The sequence below is a fragment of the Coregonus clupeaformis genome, chromosome 17 (assembly GCF_020615455.1).
Source record: "Coregonus clupeaformis isolate EN_2021a chromosome 17, ASM2061545v1, whole genome shotgun sequence".
Lineage (NCBI taxonomy): Eukaryota > Metazoa > Chordata > Actinopteri > Salmoniformes > Salmonidae > Coregonus > Coregonus clupeaformis.
The window spans coordinates 48,804,648-48,829,315 of NC_059208.1; the positions used below are offsets into that span (position 1 = coordinate 48,804,648).

At 44.7% G+C, this 24,668-nt stretch overlaps 1 protein-coding gene across 1 annotated transcript in view; it reads left to right on the plus strand.

The window, feature by feature from the left end:
* The first annotated feature begins 7,388 nt into the window (after positions 1-7,388).
* Positions 7,389-24,668, plus strand: part of LOC121586643 (rap guanine nucleotide exchange factor 5-like) — a 58,709-nt gene continuing 41,429 nt past the window's right edge. Inside the window, exons 1-3 of the mRNA XM_041903529.2 lie at positions 7,389-8,476; positions 20,268-20,318; positions 21,013-21,119. Of these exons, the coding sequence (XP_041759463.1) occupies positions 8,321-8,476; positions 20,268-20,318; positions 21,013-21,119 (314 nt within the window). The 5' untranslated portion in view covers positions 7,389-8,320. The remainder of the gene's footprint in view (positions 8,477-20,267; positions 20,319-21,012; positions 21,120-24,668) is intronic.

Below are 24,668 nucleotides of genomic sequence, written 5' to 3' on the forward strand. Positions count from 1 at the left end.
CGAAGGAATTGTCTGTAGAGCTCCGAGACAGGATTGTGTCAAGGCACAGATCCGGGGGAAGGGTACCAAAAAATGTCTGCAGCATTGAAGGTCCCCAAGAACACAGTGGCCTCCATCATTCTTAAATGGAAGAAGTTTGGAACCACCAACACTCTTCCTACAGCTGGCCGCCTGGCCAAACTGCGCAATCGGGGGAGAAGGGCCTTCGTCAGGGAGGTGACCAAGAACCCGATGGTCACTCTGACAGAGCTCCAGAGTTCCTCTGTGATGGGAGAACCTTCCAGAAGGACAACCATCTCTGCAGCACTCCACCAATCAGGCCTTTATGGTAGAGTGGCCAGACGGTAGCCACTCCTCAGTAAAAGGCACATGACAGCCCGCTTGGAGTTTGCCAAAAGGCACTTAAAGGACTCTCAGACCATGAGAAACAAGATTCTCTGGTCTGATGAAACCAAGATTGAACTCTTTGGCCTGAATGCCAAGCGTCACGTCTGGAGGAAACCAGGCACCGCTCATCACCTGGCCAATACCATCCCTACGGTGAAGCATGGTAGTGGCAGCATCATGCTGTGGGGTTGTTTTTCAGGACTAGTCAGGATCGAGGGAAAGATGAATGGAGCAAAGTACAGAGAGATCCCTGATGAAAACCTGCTCCAGAGCGCTCAGGACCTCAGACTGGGGCGAAGGTTCACCTTCCAACAGGACAACGACCCTAAGCACACAGCCAAGACAACGCAGGAATGGCTTCGGGACAAGTCTCTGAATGTCCTTGAGTGGCCCAGCCAGAGCCCGGACTTGAACCCGATCGAACATCTCTGGAGAGACCTGTGCAGCAACGCTCCCCATCCAACCTGACAGAGCTTGAGAAGATCTGCAGAGAAGAATAGGAGAAACTCCCCAAATACAGGTGTGCCAAGCTTGTAGCGTCACACCCAAGATGACTCGAGGCTCTAATCGCTGCCAAACGTGCTTCAACAAAGTACTGAGTAAAGGGTCTGAATACTTACAGTACCAGTCAAAAGTTTGGACACACCTACTCATTCAAGGGTTTTACTTTATTTTTAAAACTATTTTCTACATTGTAAAATAATAGTGAAGACATCAAAACTATGAAATAACACATACGGAATCATGTAGTAACCAAAATAGTGTTCAACCAATCAAAATATATTTCAGATTTTAGATTCTTCAAAGTAGCCACCCTTTTCCTTGATGACAGCTTTGCACACTCTTGGCATTCTCTCAACCAGCTTCAACTGGAAAGTCCCACTAAGCGCAAACCAGATGGGATGGCGTATCGCTGCAGAATGCTGTGGTAGCCATGCTGGTTAAGTGTGCCTTGAATTCGAAATAAATCACAGACAGCGTCACCTGCAAAGCACCCCATCACACCTCCTCCTCCATGCTTCACGGTGGGAACCACACATGCGGAGATCATCCGTTCACCTACTCTGCGTCTCACAAAGACACGCCGGTTGGAACCAAAAATCTCCAATTTGGACTCATCAGACCAAAGGACGATTTCCACCGGTCTAATGCCATTGCTCGTGTTTCTTGGCCCAAGCAAGTCTCTTCTTCCTATTGGTGTCCTTTTAGTAGTGGTTTCTTTACAGCAATTCGACCATGAAGCCTGATTCACGCAGTCTCCTCTGAACAGTTGATGTTGAGATTTGTCTGTTACTTGAACTCTGTGAAGCATTTATTTGGGCTGCAATCTGGGGGGCAGTTAACTCTAATGAACTTATCCTTTGCAGCAGAGGTAACTCTGGGTCTTCCTTTCCTGTGGTGGTCCTCATGAGAGCCAGTTTCATCATAGCGCTTGATGGGTTTTGAGACTGCACTTGAAGAAACTTTCAAAGTTCTTAATTTTCCGTATTGACTGACCTTCATGTCTTAAAGTAATGATGGACTGTCGTTTCTCTTTGCTTATTTGAGCTGTTCTTGCCATAATATGGACTTGGTCTTTTACCAAATAGGGCTATGTTCTGTATACCTTGTCACAACACAACTGATTGGCTCAAACGCATTAAGAAGGAAAGAAATTCCACAAATTAACTTTTAACAAGGCACACCTGTTAATTGAAATGCATTCCAGGTGACTACCTCATGAAGCTGGTTGAGAGAATGCCAAGAATGTGCAAAGCTGTCATCAAGGCAAAGGGTGGCTACTTTGAAGATATAACATATATTTTGATTTCTTTAACACATTTTTGGTTACATGATTCCATATGTGTTATTTCATAGTTCTGATGTCTTCACTATTTCTACGCTGTAGAAGTTAGTAAAAATAAAGAAAAACCCTGGAATGAGTAGGTGTGTCCAACCTTTTGACTGGTACTGTATTTAAATGTAATATTTCTGCTTTGTCATTATGGGGTATTGTGTGTTAATCCATTTTAGAATGAGGCTGTAATGTAATAAAATGTGGAAAAATAAGGTCTGAATACTTTCCGAATGCACTGTACATGCTCTATGTGTATGTTTTGTGTCTCCCGCGACAACAGACACGGGAGGCACGCCCGACAGAGCTGCGAGAGTCTACACCCAACGCTCCAACCTGCAGGCCCGGCGTAGAGTGAGAGACAGCCCAGCAAGCAGCCACCAAGAACCGAACCTGCCATTGATGACCGAACCAGCCATCGACTAACGAGCCCTGCTTGGGTAGAGCCTAACGAACTCTGCTCAGGTAGAGCCGAATGAACGAACATTGGCCACCGCTCCGTGAGTGAATCAACTGCTGTGTTAGTTTGCTTATAGGCCTAAATACTAGCACTTTTATACATTTCTAAACAGGCCATAGTGATACTGTGTATTGTTGTAAAAGCTGAATTTACAATGAACCTTTGATTGTACTTTGGCCTGCATCTGTGGTGGTTTGCTGTGCCATTTTAGAATTCTGCTTTTGACACACACAGCCTGGTTGTCCTAAAGATGATGTCCTTTAGGAAATGTCCATGCACATGGCAATTGATGGTCCGAGGTCCAGTGTCTATGATGTCAATTTGTCAGTGTTTGAGGGGACGATTGGACACCTCAGACGTCTTCTTCTCTCTCAAGATGAGACTTTGTCAGGCTAAATGTTCCAATAATTATTTCCTGGGAATCTGCTAGGTTGCGGGTTCAAACGTCATTCTCAAAGCAACAATACATTTTAAGGGTCTGTCCTGGTTAGATTCCACAGTACTAGGCAGGCTTGGGGTCAATTCCATTCAAATTCCAGTAAATTCAGAAAGTAAACCAAACTGACTGGAATTGAAATGGAATTGACACCAACCCTATTACTAGGACACATTCATATACACACTAATGTAACACTGTTAGTTCTGTTTTGTTATGTTATGAAAGCATTCCTGTGGTTAGTCTTGTTATTAGTTTGTAGTTTTAGTGTCTACTTGACCCTCAGTCAAAGTGAAACTCATATCCCTCCCCTCCATCCTAGAATGCAGACTCCTCCTGAAGAGCTGAACAATTTAGGCCCTAATTTTGCTAGAGCAAAGGATGTGTTATTGCTGACTGTGTGTATGTTATGTTAGGGGATATAAGTCATCACAAATGTTGGTATTATATTTATAGCTGTATATTCTGCTAAACTTCGTCAGCCTGTTGCACTTTCCTTCTACATTCTTTCCCATCCTCTCTTACTAACTCTCTATTCTCTTTAGTAATGTATTCTCGGAAAGTTCTGGCAGTCTGTGAGGTGCTCCGATTCCACAGAAGTACTAGGCTTGTGTGTGTGGGGGCCAAGAAGCCTGCGTCAGTAGGGTCCATCACTTAATGATATCCTCTCTGACTCAGTTTTGATTTATTCAGTATCTCGTTCTCAAAATATGTTTCTCCCCCTCTCTGCCCCCGACTGTATTGCTCTTCCAATTCATGACTCTGTAAAAAAAAACTCAGAGGTTCTGTGCTAAGTACAGTGGGGGAAAAAAGTATTTAGTCAGCCACCAATTGTGCAAGTTCTCCCACTTAAAAAGATGAGAGGCCTGTAATTTTCATCATAGGTACACGTCAACTATGACAGACAAAATGAGAAAATAAATTCCAGAAAATCACATTGTAGGATTTTTAAGGAATTTATTTGCAAATTATGGTGGAAAATAAGTATTTGGTCAATAACAAAAGTTTCTCAATACTTTGTTATATACCCTTTGTTGGCAATGACACAGGTCAAACGTTTTCTGTAAGTCTTCACAAGGTTTTCACACACTGTTGCTGGTATTTTGACCCATTCCTCCATGCAGATCTCCTCTAGAGCAGTGATGTTTTGGGGCTGTCGCTGGGCAACACGGACTTTCAACACCCTCCAAAGATTTTCTATGGGGTTGAGATCTGCAGACTGGCTAGGCCACTCCAGGACCTTGAAATGCTTCTTACGAAGCCACTCCTTCGTTGCCCGGGCGGTGTGTTTGGGATCATTGTCATGCTGAAAGTCCCAGCCATGTTTAATCTTCAATGCCCTTGCTGATGAAAGGAGGTTTTCACTCAAAATCTCACGATACATGGCCCCATTCATTCTTTCCTTTACACGGATCAGTAGTCCTGGTCCCTTTGCAGAAAAACAGCCCCAAAGCATGATGTTTCCACCCCCATGCTTCACAGTAGGTATGGTGTTCTTTGGATGCAACTCAGCATTCTTTGTCCTCCAAACACGATGAGTTGAGTTTTTACCAAAAAAGTTCTATTTTGGTTTCATCTGACCATATGACATTCTCCCAATCCTCTTCTGGATCATCCAAATGCACTCTAGCAAACTTCAGACGGGCCTGGACATGTACTGGCTTAAGCAGGGGGACATGTCTGGCACTGCGGATTTGAGTCCCTGGCGGCGTAGTGTGTTACTGATGGTAGGCTTTGTTACTTTGGTCCCAGCTCTCTGCAGGTCATTCACTAGGTCCCCCCGTGTGGTTCTGGGATTTTTGCTCACCGTTCTTGTGATCATTTTGACCCCACGGGGTGAGATCTTGCGTGGAGCCCCAGATCGAGGGAGATTATCAGTGGTCTTGTATGTCTTCCATTTCCTAATAATTGCTCCCACAGTTGATTTCTTCAAACCAAGCTGCTTACCTATTGCAGATACAGTCTTCCCAGCCTGGTGCAGGTCTACAATTTTGTTTCTGGTGTCCTTTGACAGCTCTTTGGTCTTGGCCATAGTGGAGTTTGGAGTGTGACTGTTTGAGGTTGTGGCTGTCTTTTATACTGATAACAAGTTCAAACAGGTGCCATTAATACAGGTAACGAGTGGAGGACAGAGGAGCCTCTTAAAGAAGAAGTTACAGGTCTGTGAGAGCCAGAAATCTTGCTTGTTTGTAGGTGACCAAATACTTATTTTCCACCATAATTTGCAAATAAATTCATTAAAAATCCTACAATGTGATTTCCTGATTTTTTTTTCTCAATTTGTCTGTCATAGTTGACGTGTACCTATGATGAAAATTACAGGCCTCTCTCATCTTTTTAAGTGGGAGAACTTGCACAATTGGTGGCTGACTAAATACTTGTTTTCCCCACTGTAGTTGTGTTTGCAGAGGGGAGATGAAGGCCCTTATCCAGAAACAACCCCTATGCAATTAACACTTCCCTATGCACTAGGCATTTCCCATAGTCCCTACTAGGAGTAGTTAGTGGTAGACTAGGAGTAAGAGTAGTTAGTGGTAGACTAGGAGTAGTTAGTGGTAGACTAGTAGTTATACAGTATTAGTAGTACACTGTTTCAGTAAGTAGGGAGAGAGTGTGACTGGGTAGAAATTAGGAGAGGAAAACCATTAGTCAGCAGTTTATAATAACTAGAGTTAATCAGAGAGAGTTTCTGCAGTCATAGGAGAGATGGTGAAATTGAGGGATGCCGAGAAAGAATGGTGTAATAGAGAGGCGAGAGATACTGTAGGAGGGATTCCACTCTAAACCATAGTCTCCCGAGTGGCGCAGTGGTCTAAGACACTGCATCGCAGTGCTAGCTGTGCCACTAGAGATCCTGGTTCGAATCCAGGTTCTGTCGATGCCGGCCGCGACCGGGAGACCCATGGGGCGGCGCACAATTGGCCCAGCGGATGTAGCTCAGTTGGTAGAGCATGGCGTTTGCAACGCCAGGGTTGTGGGTTCGATTCCCACGGGGGTATAAAAAACAATGTATGCACTCATTAACTGTAAGTCGCTCTGGATAAGAGCGTCTGCTCAAATGTAAAAATGTAAAAAATTCATGAAGTGTAGGAGTGCTGATCTAGGATCAGTTTTGCCTGTTAGATCACAATAAATAAAATAGCATCGACAGAGGGGACCTGATCCTAGATCAGCACTCCTACTCTGAGACGCTACTACTCAAAGACATGTCCAGGTCTGTCTGGATGCATACCACTGATGCACTGAGAGAAGTGTCTTCCAGTAGTGATCGCTAACCATACATGACTTTAACTTCTACAGTCGAGCAGGGCCATCTACTGGTCAAAGAGAGAGAATGCAGCTCTGCACCCACCACAGCAGAACTGACCCCAAGACCTGAGAGGATGGTGTGTGTGTGGAGCTAGTAACACAAGCATTTGGCTGCACATGCTTTAACATCTGCTAAACTGTGTATGCAACCAATAAACGTTGATGTGTGTGGAACAATGAGTAAAATATTTATGGTTTATAGATAATGGTTTCTACCGTGTCTTCTTCTAGAATGGGTCAACATCTCAGTCTGTTCCATTTTTAGAATCTTAATGTGTTCTATCAGAAGCTTAAGTCTCCTCTCCTCCCCACTGCTCTCTCTCAACTGCTCTATCCTCCTTTCCTCTCCACTACTCTCTCCTCTCAACTGCTCTATCCTCTCCTCTCCACTGCTCTCTCCTCTCCTTTTCCCTTCTCTCCACTCGTTTTTCTTCAGTGTTCAGTTGGAAGTGAATTGTATCTACGCCCCAGTAGCCACTTGCACTTTCAATATTTAATCAAGTTTGTTTGAAGAGCTCTATGATGGAAAATAGGTTTACTCTTGTTCTCACTCTTTCTCTCACCCTTCCTCCTCTAGTCTCTCTCCCTCTTCTCCCAGTCTCCCCACGCCCTCTGTACAGTACATACAGACCAAGCCATAACACCACATACAACACCCAAACCCAAGATCTCTCTGGTCTGAGAGAGTCTGGGCCTAACTGACCCCTAACCCCTGGTCTGACCATAGCCTTACATAGGCTGAATCCAGATTCTCTACCTTTCTCTCAAAGTGTGCACTTGTACACTCCCAGTCATGGATGTATCAATGGTGGAAACTCCCTCCAGTCAATACATAGACCAATCCAATTGTTTTAAATCCATGACGGGAGTGTGCAAGTGCATACTTTGGGAGAAGTGTGGAGAATTGGGATGCAGCATTTGTGCACTTGTTGCACACAGCCACTACCCAGAGTGCACTGGGACAACTTTGAGACACAGAGACTATGTAGGGTGAAACACTCTAATACACTTACATAAACCAGAAATGGGCTGTGTGTGTTAGTATAATCAGAGTGGCTGAAAGGGGCCAATTATGTGACATTAAGACTCTTATCAGGATAACACACATGACATCTCAGTTATACAACACACTCTATATTGGCCTATTGTTTTGACTTCAGCCCATTCACTCAGTGTGTGTGTGTGTGTGAGGGAGGGAGCGGCTGAGACAGAGACTTGTGTGTGCAATGTAGGTCTACAGTACATTTCATAGCTCTCACACCCTGATGGTGTGGCCTAATGGCCCATTGTTTACCTGTGGAAATTTGAGCCGCAGGTGAGGCGATGACGTAGCCTCCAGTCCGTCCTTTCCACCATTTTGTTTCTGAATGCCACAGAAAAGACAGCATTCCAACTCTTTAATACTACATTTATACAATGGCCCTCATTTGTCAACATTAAAAACGCAGCCTAAATGTGTTAATATTATCAAGATGTATCTAATTATGATTTAATAAAACAGGGATATGTTAAGTCGAAAATGTATTTAATGTTTAGCGAGGTGGTACGACTCCTCTATGCCTGACTACTGAAGGACTGAAAGATGGAAATTATGCAATTATGTTCTTCTGACCTGCAAGTCCCCCTCCCCTACACACACACATTGATAGTACAAGGGAGGAGGACATTGGGGTGGAGCAGCGTCGCGTGCTGCAGCGAATACTCGGTAGGTCGTTAAGGCGCGCGATTCGTCTGTTGCAGAACAGATGCAGGTCGGTGTGTGTGAATAAGAGAGAGGCGACAATGTGCCGTAGCTGTGAATAAGCGAGAGGCGACAATGAACTGTTACTGGTGTGTCTGTGTGTGAGAGGAGCGGAGCGGAGCGGGGGTAGAAGAGAGAAAGAGAGAGACAGACATGGAGGACTCGGAGCACAGTGGAGAAGACGGTATGGTCGGCGGCTGGCGGTGGAATAACCGAAACACCGGAGCTCGAGACCAGGCTCAGCTAAGGCAGAAGATCCGGGATTTACCGGGACTGTTGAAACATGGACTGCACCTAAGGAAGAAAAGCGTGAGTATTGACAGAAAAATGGCCCTTCAGTGTGTGTTTTGGTTAGTCCTTACGTCGAGTTACCTCCTCTCTCTGTCACGATTCACCTGGATGTGCTGTTGTTTCACACACGATCTCACTGTAGCACTGTGCGCTCTACAGGCTTCCGCCATTCACTGGTTACATCCATAATGTGTCCATAATGTGTTTTTAGCTGCCGTACCTCTGCAGTAGCCAAGGCAACACACACACGTCTTAGTCCAGTCTTGAATCAGTTTCACCAGAGATGTTACTTGCCCATTCATGTAGCCTACTGTAATGCCCCCTTGGGTTCTAGGGAGTTAACATTTACATTACATTTACATTACAGTTAAGATGTTATCTGACAATGACAGTGGTACTAAAGGTGTTTCTCAACTCTCCTCAAGTGTGTGTGTGTGTGTGTGTGTTGAAGTGTGAAGGTATGGTAGCTCTGCTAAGACTTGTCCTGGAGGAGGGAGGGACACACACACACCTAACCTACACACACAGTAATAAAGAACTGAGTGACTGTCAAATGTGTGAGGCCAGGGTTTGTAGGCAAGGCTGTAAAGAGACTACACAAGAGATTAGGTCTGTCCTGACATGTTCAGGAATCTAATTAATAGTTGTATAACAGATGAAAGCAATGGAGATCTTGTGATGTATGTTATAGAGGTGTTGTCAGACAACAGCTGTAGTAGAAAGATCACAGTAAGGGTGTCAAGTGTGTGTTTGTCCTAAAGGGACGTTGTCATGCAGTGTGTGTGGTGTGGTTGATTTCATGTTTCCATTTTGACTCCCCTGTGTTACGGATCTATCAGAGAGCAACACAAGATGAGCTTGTGTGTGTGTGTGTGTGTGTGTGTGTGTGTATTAGAGGTCTTCACGGGTCCACCCAAGACCCAACCCGGAACCTGAGCAGGTCCAAAATTCAAACTTTTTCCTCGGGTCGGATCCTGTTTGATTGTCATCGGGTTTATGTAACTACAGCTGATAGGCCGACTGGACCCGACCACGGCTCTGCATAGCCTATAGCATATTTATTTTATGCTAATAACATGCTGACCAAACCGTCTCCGCGTGTTGATTTTGTCTATCCCAACGTGATGCATTCCATGACACGCAGGTTAAAATACCAAAACCAACTGTGAACCAACTATATTCATTTGGGGACAGGTCGAAACACACAAAACATGAATGAGCTTTTAGCTAGCTTGCTGTTGCTGGCTAATTTGTCCTGGAAAATAAACATTGGGTTGATATTTTACCAGAAATGCATATGGTCCTCTTTTTTTGCTGGATCTTTGTAGAATTTTGACCCATGTAGAGTCATACAAAATCTTATGTTCTCTACTCTGACAATTAATCCACTGATAAAGAGGGGAAACCTAGTTAGTCTTTATCCTTGTTCATTGTTGTTCTTCTGTGGATTTTATATGGCGGTTGGCAACCAACTTTAAGAAAATCAAATCAAATTGTATTTGCCACATGCGCCGAATACAACAGGTGTAGACCTTACAGTGAAATGCCTACTTACAAGCCCTTAACCAACAATGCAGTTTTAAGAAAAATAAGTGTTAAGTAAAAAACAGATAAAAATAAAATAAAATTAAAGAGCAGCAGTACAATTAAATAACAGGAGGGAGGCTATATAGGGGGGTACCGGTACAGAGTCAATGTGTGGAGGCACAGGTTAGTCAAGGTAATTGAGGTAATATGTACAGTACCAGTCAATAGTTTGGACATACCTACTCATTCAAGGGTTATTTTTTGTCTTTATTTTTACTATTTTCTACATTGTAGAATAATAGTGAAGACATCAAAACTATGAAATAAAACATATGGAATCATGTATTAACCAAAAAAGTGACAGCTTTGCACACTCTTGGCATTCTCTCAACCAGCTTCACCTGGAATGCTTTTCCAACAGTCTTGAAGGAGTTCCCTCATATGCTTAGCACTTGTTTGCTGCTTTTCCTTCACTCTGCCGTCCGACTCATCCCAAACCATCTCAATTGGGTTGAGGTCAGGGGATTGTGGAGGCCAGGTCATCTGATGCAGCACTCCACCACTCTCCTTCTTGGTAAAATAGCCCTTACACAGCCTGGAGGTGTGTTGGGTCATTGTCCTGTTGAAAAACAAATGATAGTCCCAAAAAGCCAAACCAGATGGGATGGTGTATCGCTGCAGAATGCTGTGGTAGCCATGCTGGTTAAGTGTGCCTTGAATTCTAAATAAATCACAGACAGTCTCACCAGCAAAGCACCCCCACACGATAACACCTCCTCCTCCATGCTTTACGGTGGGAACTACACATGAAGAGATCATCCGTTCACCCACACAGCGGTTTTAACCAAAAATCTCGAATTTAGACACCAGACCAAAGGACATATTTCCATTGCTCGTGTTTCTTGACTCAATCAGATCTCTTCTTCTTATTGGTGTCCTTTTAGTAGTGGTTTCTTTGCAGCAATTTGACCATGAAGGCCTGATTCACACAGTCCCCTCTGAACAGTTGATGTTGATGTTGAGATGTGTCTGTGACTTGAACTCTGTGAAGCATTTATTTGGGCTGCAATTTCTGAGGCTGGTTACTCTAATGAACTTATCCTCTGCAGCAGAGAACTCTGGGTCTTCCATTCCTGTGGTGGTCCTCATGAGAGCCAGTTACATCATGGCGCTTGATTGTTTTTGCGACTGCAATTGAAGAAGCGTTCAAAGTTCTTGAAATGTTCCATATTGACTGACCTTCATGTCTTAAAGTAATGATGGACTGTCATTTCTTTTTGCTTATTTGAGCTGTTCTTGCCATAATATGCAAATAGTCCGGGTAGCCATGATTAGCTGTTCAGGAGTCTTATGGCTTGGGGGTAGAAGCTGTTAAGAAGCCTTTTGGACCTAGACTTGGCGCTTCGGTACCGCTTGCCGTGCGGTAGCAGAGAGTACACTCTATGACTAGGGTGGCTGGAGTCTTTGACAATTTTTAGGTCCTTCCTCTGACACCGCCTGGTATAGAGGTCCTGGATGGCAGGAAGCTTGGCCCCAGTAATGTACTGGGCAGAACGCACTACCCTCTGTAGTGTCTTGCGGTCGGAGGCAGAGCAGTTGCCATACCAGGCAGTGATGTAACCAGTCAGGATGCTCTCGATGGTGCAGCTGTAGAACCTTTTGAGGATCTGAGGACCCTTGCCAAATCTTTTCAGTCTCCTGAGGGGGAATAGGCTTTGTCGTGCTCTCTTCACGACTGTCTTGGTGTGTTTGGACCATGATAGTTTTGGTGATTTGGCACCAAGGAACTTGAAGCTCTCAACCTGTTCCACTACAGCCCCGTCGATGAGAATGGGGGCGTGCTCAATCCTCTTTTTTTTCCTGTAGTCCACAATCATCTCCTTTGTCTTGATCACGTTGAGAGAGAGGTTGTTATCCTGGCACCACACGGCCAAGTCTCTGACGACCTCCCTATAGGCTGTCTCATCGTTGTCGGTGATCAGGCCTACCACTGTTGTGTCGTCAGCAAACTTAATGATGGTGTTGGAGTCATGCCTGGCCATGCAGTCATGGGTGAACAGGGAGTACAGGAGGGAACTGTGCACGCACCCCTGAGGGGCCCCCATGTTGAGAATCAGCGTGGGAGATGTGTTTATCTACCCTTACCACCTGGGGGCGGCCCGTCAGGAAGTCCAGGATCCAGTCGCAGAAGGAGGCCCAGGGTCCTTAGCTTAGTGATGAGCTTTGAGGGCACTATGGTGTTGAACGCTGAGCTGTAGTCAATTAATAGCATTCTCACGTAGGTGTTCCTCTTGTCCAGGTGGGAAAGGGCAGTGTGGTGTGCAATAGAGATTGCATCATCTGTTGCGGTATGCAAATTGGAGTGGGTCTAGGGTTTCTGGGATAATGGTGTTGATGTGAGCCATGACCAGCCTTTCAAAGCACTTCATGGCTACAGACGTGAGTGCTACGGGTCGGTATTCATTTAGGCAGGTTACCTTAGTGTTCTTGGGCACAGGGACTATGGTGGTCTGCTTGAAACATGTTGGTATTACAGACTCAGTCAGGGACATGTTGAAAATGTCAGTGAAGATACTTGCCAGTTGGTCAGCGCGGCCTTGTGAATGTTGACCTGATTTTAAAAGTCTTACTCACATCGGCAACGGAGAGCGTGATCACATAGTCATCCGGAACAGCTGATGCTCTCATGCATGCTTCAGTGTTGCTTGCCTCGAAGCGAGCATAGAAGTGATTTTAGCTCGTCTGGTAGGCTCGTGTCACTGGGCAGCTCGCGGCTGTGCTTCCCTTTTGTAGTCTGTAATAGTTTTCAAGCCGTGCCACATCCGACGAGCGTCAGAGCCGGTGTAGTACGATTAAATCTTAGTCCTGTATTGAGATCTTTGCCTGTTTGATGGTTCGTCAGAGGGCATAGCGGGATTTCTTATAAGCTTCCGGGTTAGAGTCCCGCTCCTTGAAAGCGGCAGCTCTACCCTTTAGCTCAGTGTGGATGTTGCCTGGAATCCATGGCTTCTGGTTGGGGTATGTACGTACAGTCACTGTGGGGACGACGTCATCGATGCACTTATTAATGAAGCCAGTGATTGATGTGGTGTACTCCTCAATGCCATCGGAAGAATCCCGGAACATATTCCAGTCTGTGCTAGCAAAACACTCCTGTAGCTTGGCATCTGCGTCATCTGACCACTTCCTTATTAACCGAGTCACTGGTGCTTCCTACTATAGTTTTTGCTTATAAGCAGGAATCAGGAGGATAGAGTTATGGTCAGATTTGCCAAATGGAGGGCGAGGGAGAACTTTGTACGCATCTCTGTGTGTGGAGTGAAGGTGGTCTAGAGTATTTTTTTCCTCTGGTTGCACATTTAACATGCTGGTAGAAATGAGGTAGAACGTATTTGTTTCCCTGCATTAAAATCCCCGGCCGCTAGGAGCGCTGCCTCTGGATGAGTGTTTTCCTGTTTGCTTATGGCCTTATACAGCTCATTGAGTGCAGTCTTCAGCACAATTGTTTAGGGGGCCGTAAAACGGCAGCCATCTCCTCCGGCGCCATTACCAGTGTTGTGTTCGAGACCACCTAAAGCGAGACCGATCCAAGACCGGACCAAATCGAGTCCGAGTCAAGATCAAGACCGGAGGGGAGACGAGACCGAGTCAACACTGAGACAGGGAGGGGAACAAGGGGTCCGAGACAGAGTCAAGACCGAGACCAGAAAAATGAGAGTCCAATTCAAGACCATGATTGTAATTTTGTCAAATTACCACCATAATAACAGTAAAAATGTCCACTATTTCTGTGTTCATATTTCAGAAAAACATATTGATTCTTTAGACATTTAAAATAGTGACAAAATGCATGCTGAGGGAAAGTAGAGCCAGTCTACAAATTACTACTAACCCAAACACAGTAGGGAACAATGGGCCTTCTATGCCTTCAGAGAGGGCTAAGTATTTATAAAATAATCATTATAATTATAAACTCAGCAAAAAAAGAAACGTCCCTTTTTCATGACCCTGTCTTTCAAAGATATTTAGTCAAAATCCAAATAACTTCACAGATCTTCATTGTAAAGGGTTTAAACACTGTTTCCCATGCTTGTTCAATGAACCATAAACAATTAATGAACATGCAGCTGTGGGACGGTTGTTAAGACACAAACAGCTTATAGACGGTATGCAATTAAGGTCACAGTTATGAAAACTTAGGACACTAAAGAGGCCTTTCTACTGACTCTGAAAAACACCAAAAGAAAGATGCCCAGGGTCCCTGCTCATCTGCGTGAACGTGCCTTAGGCATGCTGCAAGGAGGCATGAGGACTGCAGATGTGGCCAGGGCAATAAATTACAATGTCCGTACTGTGAGACGCCTAAGACAGTGCTACAGGGAGACAGGACGGACAGCTGATCGTCCTCGCAGTGGCAGACCACGTGTAACAGCACCTGCACAGGATCGGTACATCCGAACATCACACCTGCGGAACAGGTATAGGATGACAACAACAACTGCCTGAGTTACACCAGGAACGCACAATCCCTCCATCAGTGCTCAGACTGTCCGCAATAAGCTGAGAGAGGCTGGACTGAGGGCTTGTAGGACTGTTGAAAGGCAGGTCCTTACAACGTAGCCTATGGGCACAAACCCACCGTCGCTGGACCAGACAGGACTGGCAAAAAGTGCTCTTCACTGACAAGTCGCGGTTTTGTCTCACCAGGGTTGATGGTCGGATTCGCGTTTATCGTCAAAGGAATGAGCATTACACCGAGGCCTGTACTCTGGAGCGGGATCGATTTGGAGGTGGAGGGTCCGTCATGGTCTGGGGCGGTGTGTCACAGCATCATCGGACTGAGCTTGTTGTCATTGCAGGCAATCTCAACGCTGTGCTTTACAGGGAAGACAGCCTCCTCCCTTGTGTGGTACCCTTTCTGCAGGCTCATCCTGACATGACCCTCCAGAATGACAATGCCATTAGCCATACTGCTCGTTCTGTGCGTGATTTCCTGCAAGACAGGAATGTCAGTGTTCTGCCATGTTCAGCCAAGAGCCAGATCTCAATCCCATTGAGCACGTCTGGGACCTGTTGAATCGGAGGGTGAGGGCTAGGACCATTCCCCCAGAAATGTCCGGGAACTTGCAGGTGCCTTGGTGGAAGAGTGGGGTAACATCACACAGCAAGTACTGGCAAATCTGGTGCAGTCCATGAGGAGGAGATGCACTGATTGTTACTTTTGATTTTGACCCTCCCTTTGTTCAGGGACACATTATTCAATTTCTGTTAGTCACATGTCTGTGGAACTTGTTCAGTTTGTCTCAGTTGTTGAATCTAGCTATGTTCATACAAATATTTACACATAAAAATAAACGCAGTTGACTGAGAGGACATTTCTTTTTTTGCTGAGTTTTATAATAATGATAATTCTGTTATTATTTTCAATGATGTTCTAATTTTAATTTCTTCCGTTTTTGTTGGAAAGGAAAGGGTTAACCCTGAAGAGAGAAAAAGATCCAATCAGGATATTTTTGGGGGGTCTCTGGGGAGATCAATCTAGCTAGCTAAGTCAGCCATTGGCTAGGCCATCAGAAGCTAGATAAAGGCATCTGCCATTCAACTGGATTAGGGCAACATTTTGGAGTGACAGTGGAATCAACCAATCACATTTTGACTTAATGGGTGGGACCATTTTTAGAAAACGTATGGAAAATTATTTGTGAAGGCCAACAGGTCACTGCGCAATAGCGAGCAGTAGTTTTTCCACGGTCTAGTTAGCTAGCTTTTGGTGTCGGCTAGTTTGCAGCGTTTACAGCAGGTGTTATCAAAGAGGATGTTGTTGCTAATTTGGTAGCTTCTCCCTTTTCAAGAATAACTTTCAACAAGAAGTTTCAAATTATCATTAACGGGTGAGTGGAACAGTGTTTTTTTATTGCAGCGCGCTTGCTGTTGTTAGCCATCTCTGAAAATAACTTGTGTGTGAAACATTGTTGCATTTAAAGTGGAACTGACAGCATTTTAGAAACATTACATCTTATTAAAATCAGTTCATATACACCCCCAGGAAGAATATGACACTTTAAAAAACATTTTCTGACAAGCGACCACTTAGATATGGGCATTTTCACGTTTTCATAAATTCTTAGAATGTTTGGGAATTACGCGTACTAAGGCATTTGTGAATATTCTATAGCAATATAGAGTGAGAAAGCGGCCGTGCGTTTGGACAATTAATAGACACTGCAGTAAATAAAACCGAATAAAAACATCTGTCTTGTCCAGGACCGGAGTCTACACAGACCGATGCGCTATAGCCAATCAGAGCTACAGTAGGCCTTTATACAAAGAGGCCATTTGCCACACGGGCCTGCCATCATTCACTTTGAACTGGACTGTGTGTTTACAGGCATTTGCAACAGCACGACTTTAGATCATTAGAACGCATTCGCCAAAAGCCACAAAATACACCTGAATGGATTTCTGCAAATATGTAAACTGGTAAGCTGGTTGAGAGAATGCCAAGAGTGTGCAAAACTTTCATCAAGGCAAAGGCTGGCTACTTTGAAGAATCTAAAATATATTTTGATTTGTTTGACACATTTTTGGTTACTATATGATTCCATATGTGTTATTTCATAGTTTTGATGTCTTCACTATTATTCTAGAATGTAGAAAATAGTAAAAATAAAGAAAAACCCTGGAATGACTAGGTGTGTCCAAACTTTTGACTGGTACTGTACATATTACCTCAATTAACTCGACTAACCTGTACCCCCGCACATTGACTCGGTACCGGTACCCCCTGTATATATAGTCTCGTTATTGTTATAATTTTTTTTTACTATAGTTTATTTAGTAAATGTTTTCTTAACGCATATTTTTCTGAAAACTGCATTGTTGGTTAAGGGCTTGTAAGTAAGCATTTCACGGTAAGGTTTACACTTGTTGTATTCGGCGCATATGACAAATACAATTTGATTTGATCTTTCAATCACCCACGTGGTTATATGCTCCTAAAAACCAATGAGGAGATGGGAGATGCAGGACTTACATTCGCGTCAATGAGCGTCTGCGTAGCCAGGTGCTAAAATAGATCCAAGTTCTATTTTTGCGCCTGGCTACACAGACGCTCGTTGACGAGCGCAAGCAGTTTGGATGAAAGGATTGAATAACATGTATGTGCAAATGTATTTTACAACGTGGGCGGTGGTCAGCATGTACGGTGAATTTATTGACTTATAGAAGGCCTAGCCAACCTATTCGTTAACCAGAAGAGCAACTTGGCTGATAACATAATTATTTGTCACTCGGGTTCAATCGGGTCTGGTCTAGACCGGGACCCGTTAGGTCTGGTTGTCGCCGGGTCCGGGTCTGATTGTTTTCGGGTTCCCTTTTTAAAAGAGAAATCCGGGTCTCATTGTCCTCAGGTCCAACTTTTTAGACCTGAGAAGACCTCTGGTGTGTGTGCCCTGTGTGTGAATGTGCATTGTTTGTGTATGCCCAGCTTGCAGAGCTACAACTCTTAGCCACGCTCAGTACTCTAATCTGAGAGTAATCAATTTCTACCAGATAATGACCCCCACACACACACCCTTCTCGCTTTGAAGTCATCACATAGATAAACACGTTGGCGTGTGCTATCTCTCTCTCTCTCCATATTTCTCTCTTGTTCACCTGTCTCTGTCAGTAGTGGCCTCAGGCTCTGTGACAGCACAGCTCTGCTTTCTATCCTGTCCAGGAGGAGATGAGGGGAAAGGGTTTACCTAGTCAGTTGTACAACTGAATGCATTCAACTGAAATGTGTCTTCCGCATTTAACCCAACCCCTCTGAATCAGAGAGGTGCGGGGGGCTGCCTTAATCAACATCCACGTCATCGGCCCCCGGGGAACAGTGGGTTAACTGCCTTGCTCAGGGGCAGAACGAAATATTTTTACCTTGTCAGCTCGGGGATTCGATCCAGCAACCTTTCGGTTACTGGCCCAACACTCCTATCCGCCAGGCTACCTGCCACCGATGAGGTGTGTGAGAGGGAATAGGCACTAGTGATGGGTAATGATATTATATCGGTTTAAATTAATAACATTGCAACTGTGTGGACTTCACTTCGACAGCTTTGTGAAAATCAGACAACCGCTTGCTAATTTCCCATTGGACCAAGTGTGAATGTTCTGGGGGCCTAACCTACCCAACCAGTTTGAATACAAAGGGAACCCAGTTGATGGCCCATCAGCAGGCAGTTCAGTAGGCCTATGCTAAATTGAGTCTGTGAGAGGATGTTTTGCTTGCAGGAACAGTCACGTATGCTCTTTTACATAATAGTGTAGGTTAACAGCAAGGATAAACCGATATTACAATATTCCTGGCTCATATCGATATCAAACAATATCGATATATCGAATTATCAATATTGATGCCCAACACTACTAGGTACCAAACTAGTTTCTTACAGTGAGGGGAAAAAAGTATTTGATCCCCTGCTGATTTTGCACGTTTGCCCACTGACAAAGAAATGATCAGTCTATAATTTTAATGGTAGGTTTATTTGAACAGTGAGAGACAGAATAACAACAAAGAAATCCAGAAAAACGCATGTAAAAATTTTTATAAATTGATTTGCATTTTAATGAGGGAAATAAGTATTTGACCCCCTCTCAATCAGAAAGATTTCTGGCTCCCAGGTGTCTTTTTTATACAGGTAACGAGCTGAGATTAGGAGCACACTCTTAAAGTGAGTGCTCCTAATCTCATCTTGTTACCTGTATAAAAGACACCTGTTCACAGAAGCAATCAATCAATCAGATTCCAAACTCTCCACCATGGCCAAGACCAAAGAGCTCTCCAAGGATGTCAGGGACAAGATTGTAGACCTACACAAGGCTGGAATGGGCTACAAGATCATCGCCAAGCAGCTTGGTGAGAAGGTGACAACAGTTGGTACGATTATTCGCAAATGGAAGAAACACAAAAGAACTGTCAATCTCCCTCGGCCTGGGGCTCCATGCAAGATCTCACCTCGTGGAGTTGCAATGATCATGAGAACGGTGAGGAATCAGCCCAGAACTACACGGGAGGATCTTGTCAATGATCTCAAGGCAGCTGGGACCATAGTCACCAAGAAAACAATTGGTAACACACTACGCCGTGAAGGACTGAAATCCTGCAGCGCCTGCAAGGTCCCCCTGCTCAAAAAAGCACATATACAGGGCCGTCTGAAGTTTGCCAATGAACATCTGAATGATTCAGAGGAGAACTAGGTGGAAGTGTTGTGGTCAGATGAGACCAAAATCGAGCTCTTTGGCATCAACTCAACTCGCCGTGTTTGGAGGAGGAGGAGGAATGCTGCCTATGACCCCAAGAACACCATCCCCACCGTCAAACATGGAGCTGGAAACATTATGCTTTGGGGGTGTTTTTCTGCTAAGGGGACAGGATAACTTCACCGCATCAAAGGGACGATAGACGGGGCCATGTACCGTCAAATCTTGGGTGAGAACCTCCTTCCCTCAGCCAGGGCATTGAAAATGGGTCGTGGATGGGTATTCCAGCATGACAATGACCCAAAACACACGGTCAAGGCAACAAAGGAGTGGCTCAAGAAGAAGCACATTAAGGTCCTGGAGTGGCCTAGCCAGTCTCCAGACCTTAATCCCATATCTGTGGAGGGAGCTGAAGGTTGGAGTTGCCAAACGTCAGCCTCGAAACCTTAATGACTTGGAGAAGATCTGCAAAGAGGAGTGGAACAAAATCGCTCCTGAGATGTGTGCAAACCTGGTGGCCAACTACAAGAAACGTCTGGCCTCTGTGATTGCCAACAAGGGTTTTGCCACCAAGTACTAAGTCATGTTTTGCAGAGGGGTCAAATACTTATTTCCCTCATTAAAATGCAAATCAATTTATAACATTTTTCACATGCGTTTTTCTGGATTTTGTTGTTGTTATTCTGTCTCTCACTGTTCAAATAAACCTACCATTAAAATTATAGACTGATCATGTCTTTGTCAGTGGGCAAACGTACAAAATCAGCAGGGGATCAAATACTTTTTTCCCTCACTGTATGTCTTTGTCCAAAGGGGAAATATGATGATGAAGTGGAGGTAGAGGTAGAAGACTGTATTTTCCTCCTTGTCTGTCAAGAGAGAGGAGAGACACGGAGGGACAGAGATAGATGTGGACAGATTATAGATCTGTAGATAGTCTGTGGGCTGCATATCGTGCTCCACTTCTCTCCTAACCCAAACACTGTCTGGAAACGTGTGCTTTAATACTGTGTATTCTGACTGTTTGATTTTGTCTCTACAGCAGTCACCGGATACCATCCCCGGACCCAGCACCAGCCCTACTGTTCAGAAGGTACACACATACACCCACACAAGCACACGCTCACACACAGAGACACACACACATGCATAGGTTATGTCACGTCAGCAAATAAAGAATGTTTGTGTTTCACCAAACAGAGGTGGCGTGACTTCATAGTCAAATACAAATTGGTCAAATACATACTTTATGTCAAATACTTTGTTTTGGTGCTCTTTTCTTCATTCAGTTTGATTAGTGCGATGGAACCACTGGAATAGTCCCAAAAGTGTGAAATCCCCTCGCCTTTACACCTCAAATATTTGGAAGTAGGCTATTTGACATGATGACATTGACATTATGTAGATCAGGGGTCTTCAACCCTGTTCCTGGAGAGCTACCCTCCTGTAGGTTTTAGCTCCAACCCCAGTTGTAACTAACGTGGTTCAGCTTATCAACCAGCTAATCATTAGAATCAGGTGTGCTAGATTAGGGTTGGAGTGAACCTACAGGACCTTGTGTCTCCAGGAACAGGGTTGGAGAGCCCTGATATAGATAGTACTTGACCCAAGTTAACATGATGACATCATAGTTTCACCTAGTCTCTGTTTCACCCACATGTTGTTTCAATATCCAATAGTTACACTGACATCAGAGTTCTCTTAGTGTCAAAACACACACACACACAGAGAAACACGTCTGTGAAAACATCTATTTATTATTTGACTCACGTGTGTGTGTATGTCAGTCCTGCTCCCAGAGTTTCCCGTGTGCAGGGCGTGCGGTGAGGAATGCGTTCCTGTCTCACGGTCCGTACCCTGCTAAAGACAAGATTCATCTTGCCAGGATCATAAGGTGTGAATCTTTGAGTGTGTGTGATAGACAGAGAGAGAAACAGAGTGTGTGAGTTTTTGTTGCTGTTGAATAATGTCTAGTTCTAAAACTGATGATGTCTGTCCTTCGTTGTAGCCTTGTGCAGGTGCTGGGTGTCACCATGGCAACACTAAACTCGGGTCCTTGAGTTCACTCCACAGTTGCCAGAACAAGTGCTGACAATGTGAAATGATGCCAGCAGCATTACTACCCTGCATCCCACTGCTGGCTTGCCTCTGAAGCTAAGCAGGGTTGGTCCTGGTCGGTCCCTCGATGGGAGACCAGATGCTGCTGGAGGTGGTGTTTTGAGAGCAATTTTATTATATATATATATATATATATATATATATATATATATATATATATATATATATATATATATATATATATATATATATATATATATATATATATATATATATATATATATATATATACTGCTCAAAAAAATAAAGGGAACACTAAAATAACACATCCTAGATCTGAATGAATGAAATAATCTTATTAAATACTTTTTTCTTTACATAGTTGAATGTGCTGACAACAAAATCACACAAAAATTATCAATGGAAATCAAAATTATCAACCCATGGAGGTCTAGATTTGGAGTCACCCTCAAAATGAAAGTGGAAAACCACACTACAGGCTGATCCAACTTTGATGTAATGTCCTTAAAACAAGTCAAAATGAGGCTCAGTAGTGTGTGTGGCCTCCACATGCCTGTATGACCTCCCTACAACGCCTGGGCATGCTCCTGATGAGGTGGCGGATGGTCTCCTGAGGATCTCCTCCCAGACCTGGACTAAAGCATCCGCCAACTCCTGGACAGTCTGTGGTGCAACGTGGCGTTGGTGGATGGAGCGAGACATGATGTCCCAGATGTGCTCAATTGGATTCAGGTCTGGGGAACGGGCGGGCCAGTCCATAGCATCAAAGCCTTCCTCTTGCAGGAACTGCTGACACACTCCATCCACATGAGGTCTAGCATTGTCTTGCATTAGGAGGAACCCAGGGCCAAGCGCACCAGCATATGGTCTCACAAGGGGTCTGAGGATCTCATCTCGGTACCTAATGGCAGTCAGGCTACCTCTGGCGAGCACATGGAGGGCTGTGCGGCCCCCAAAGAAATGCCACCTCACACCATGACTGACCCACCCCAAACCGGTCATGCTGGAGGATGTTGCAGGCAGCAGAACGTTCTCCACGGCGTCTCCAGACTCTGTCACGTCTGTCACGTGCTCAGTGTGAACCTGCTTTAATCTGTGAAGAGCACAGGGCGCCAGTGGCGAATTTGCCAATCTTGATGTTCTCTGGCAAATGCCAAATGTCCTGCACGGTGTTGGGCTGTAAGCACAACCCCCACCTGTGGACGTCGGGCCCTCATACCACCCTCATGGAGTCTGTTTCTGACCGTTTGAGCAGACACATGCACATTTGTGGCCTGCTGGAGGTCATTTTGCAGGGCTCTGGCAGTGCTCCTCCTGCTCCTCCTTGCACAAAGGCGGAGGTAGCAGTCCTGCTGCTGGGTTGTTGCCCTCCTACGGCCTCCTCCACGTCTCCTGATGTACTGGCCTGTCTCCTGGTAGTGCCTCCATGCTCTGGACACTACGCTGACAGACACAGCAAACCTTCTTGCCACAGCTCGCATTGATGTGCCATCCTGGATGAGCTGCACTACCTGAGCCACTTGTGTGGGTTGTAGACTCCGTCTCATGCTACCACTAGAGTGAAAGCACCGCCAGCATTCAAAAGTGACCAAAACATCAGCCAGGAAGCATAGGAACTGAGAAGTGGTCTGTGGTCACCACTTGCAAAACCAGTCCTTTATTGGGGGTGTCTTGCTAATTGCCTATAATGTCCACCTGTTGTCTATTCCATTTGCACAACAGCATGTGAAATTTATTTTCAATCAGTGTTGCTTCCTAAGTGGACAGTTTGACTTGGAGTTACATTGTGTTGTTTAAGTGTTCCCTTTATTTTTTTGAGCAGTGTATACAGTGGGGAGAACAAGTATTTGATACACTGCCGATTTTGCAGGTTTTCCTACTTACAAAGCATGTAGAGGTCTCTAATTTTGATCATAGGTACACTTCAACAAAAATCCAGAAAATCACATTGTATGATTTTTAAGTAATTAATTTGCATTTTATTGCATGACATAAGTATTTGATACATCAGAAAAGCAGAACTTAATATTTGGTACAGAAACCTTTGTTTGCAATTACAGAGATCATAAGTTTCCTGTAGGTCTTGACCAAGTTTGCACACACTGCAGCAGGTATTTTGGCCCACTCCTCCATACAGACCTTCTCCAGATCCTTCAGGTTTCGGGGCTGTCGCTGGGCAATACGGACTTTCAGCTCCCTCCAACGATTTTCTATTGGGTTCAGGTCTGGAGACTTGGCTAGGCCACTCCAGGACCTTGAGATGCTTCTTACGGAGCCACTCCTTAGTTGCCCTGGCTGTGTGTTTCGGTCGTTGTCATGGTGGAATACCCAGCCACGACCCATCTTCAATGCTCTTACTGAGGGAAGGAGGTTGTTGGCCAAGAACTTGCGATACATGGCCCCTGTATACAGTGGGGAGAACAAGTATTTGATACACTGCCGATTTTGCAGGTTTTCCTACTTACAAAGCATGTAGAGGTCTGTAATTTGTATCATAGGTACACTTCAACTGTGAGAGACGGAATCTAAAACAAAAATCCAGAAAATCACATTGTATGACTTTTAAGTAATTCATTTGCATTTTATTGCATGACATAAGTATTTGCTCACCTACCAACCAGTAAGAATTCCGGCTCTCACAGACCTGTTAGTTTTTCTTTAAGAAGCCCTGCTGTTCTCCACTCATTACCTGTATTAACTGCACCTGTTTGAACTCGTTACCTGTATAAAAGACCTGTCCACACACTCAATCAAACAGACTCCAGCCTCTCCACAATGGCCAAGACCAGAGAGCTGTGTAAGGACATCAGGGATAAAATTATAGACCTGCACAAGGGTGGGATGGGCTACAGGACAATAGGCAAGCAGCTTGGTGAGAAGGCAACAACTGTTGGCGCAATTATTAGAAAATTGAAGAAGTTCAAGATGACGGTCAATCACCCTCCGTCTAGGGCTCCATGCAAGATATCACCTCGTGGGGCACCAATGATCATGAGGAAGGTGAGGGATCAGCCAAGAACTACACGGCAGGACCTGGTCAATGACCTGAAGAGAGCTGGGACCACAGTCTCAAAGAAAACCATTAGTAACACACTACGCCGTCATGGATTAAAATCCTGCAGCGCACGCAAGGTCCCCCTGCTCAAGCCAGCGCATGTCCAGGCCCGTCTGAAGTTTGCCAATGACCATCTGGATGATCCAGAGGAGGAATGGGAGAAGGTCATGTGATCTGATGAGACAAAAATAGAGCTTTTTGGTCTAAACTCCACTCGCCGTGTTTGGAGGAAGAAGAAGGATGAGTACAACCCCAAGAACACCATCCCAACCGTGAAGCATGGAGGTGGAAACATCATTCTTTGGGGAT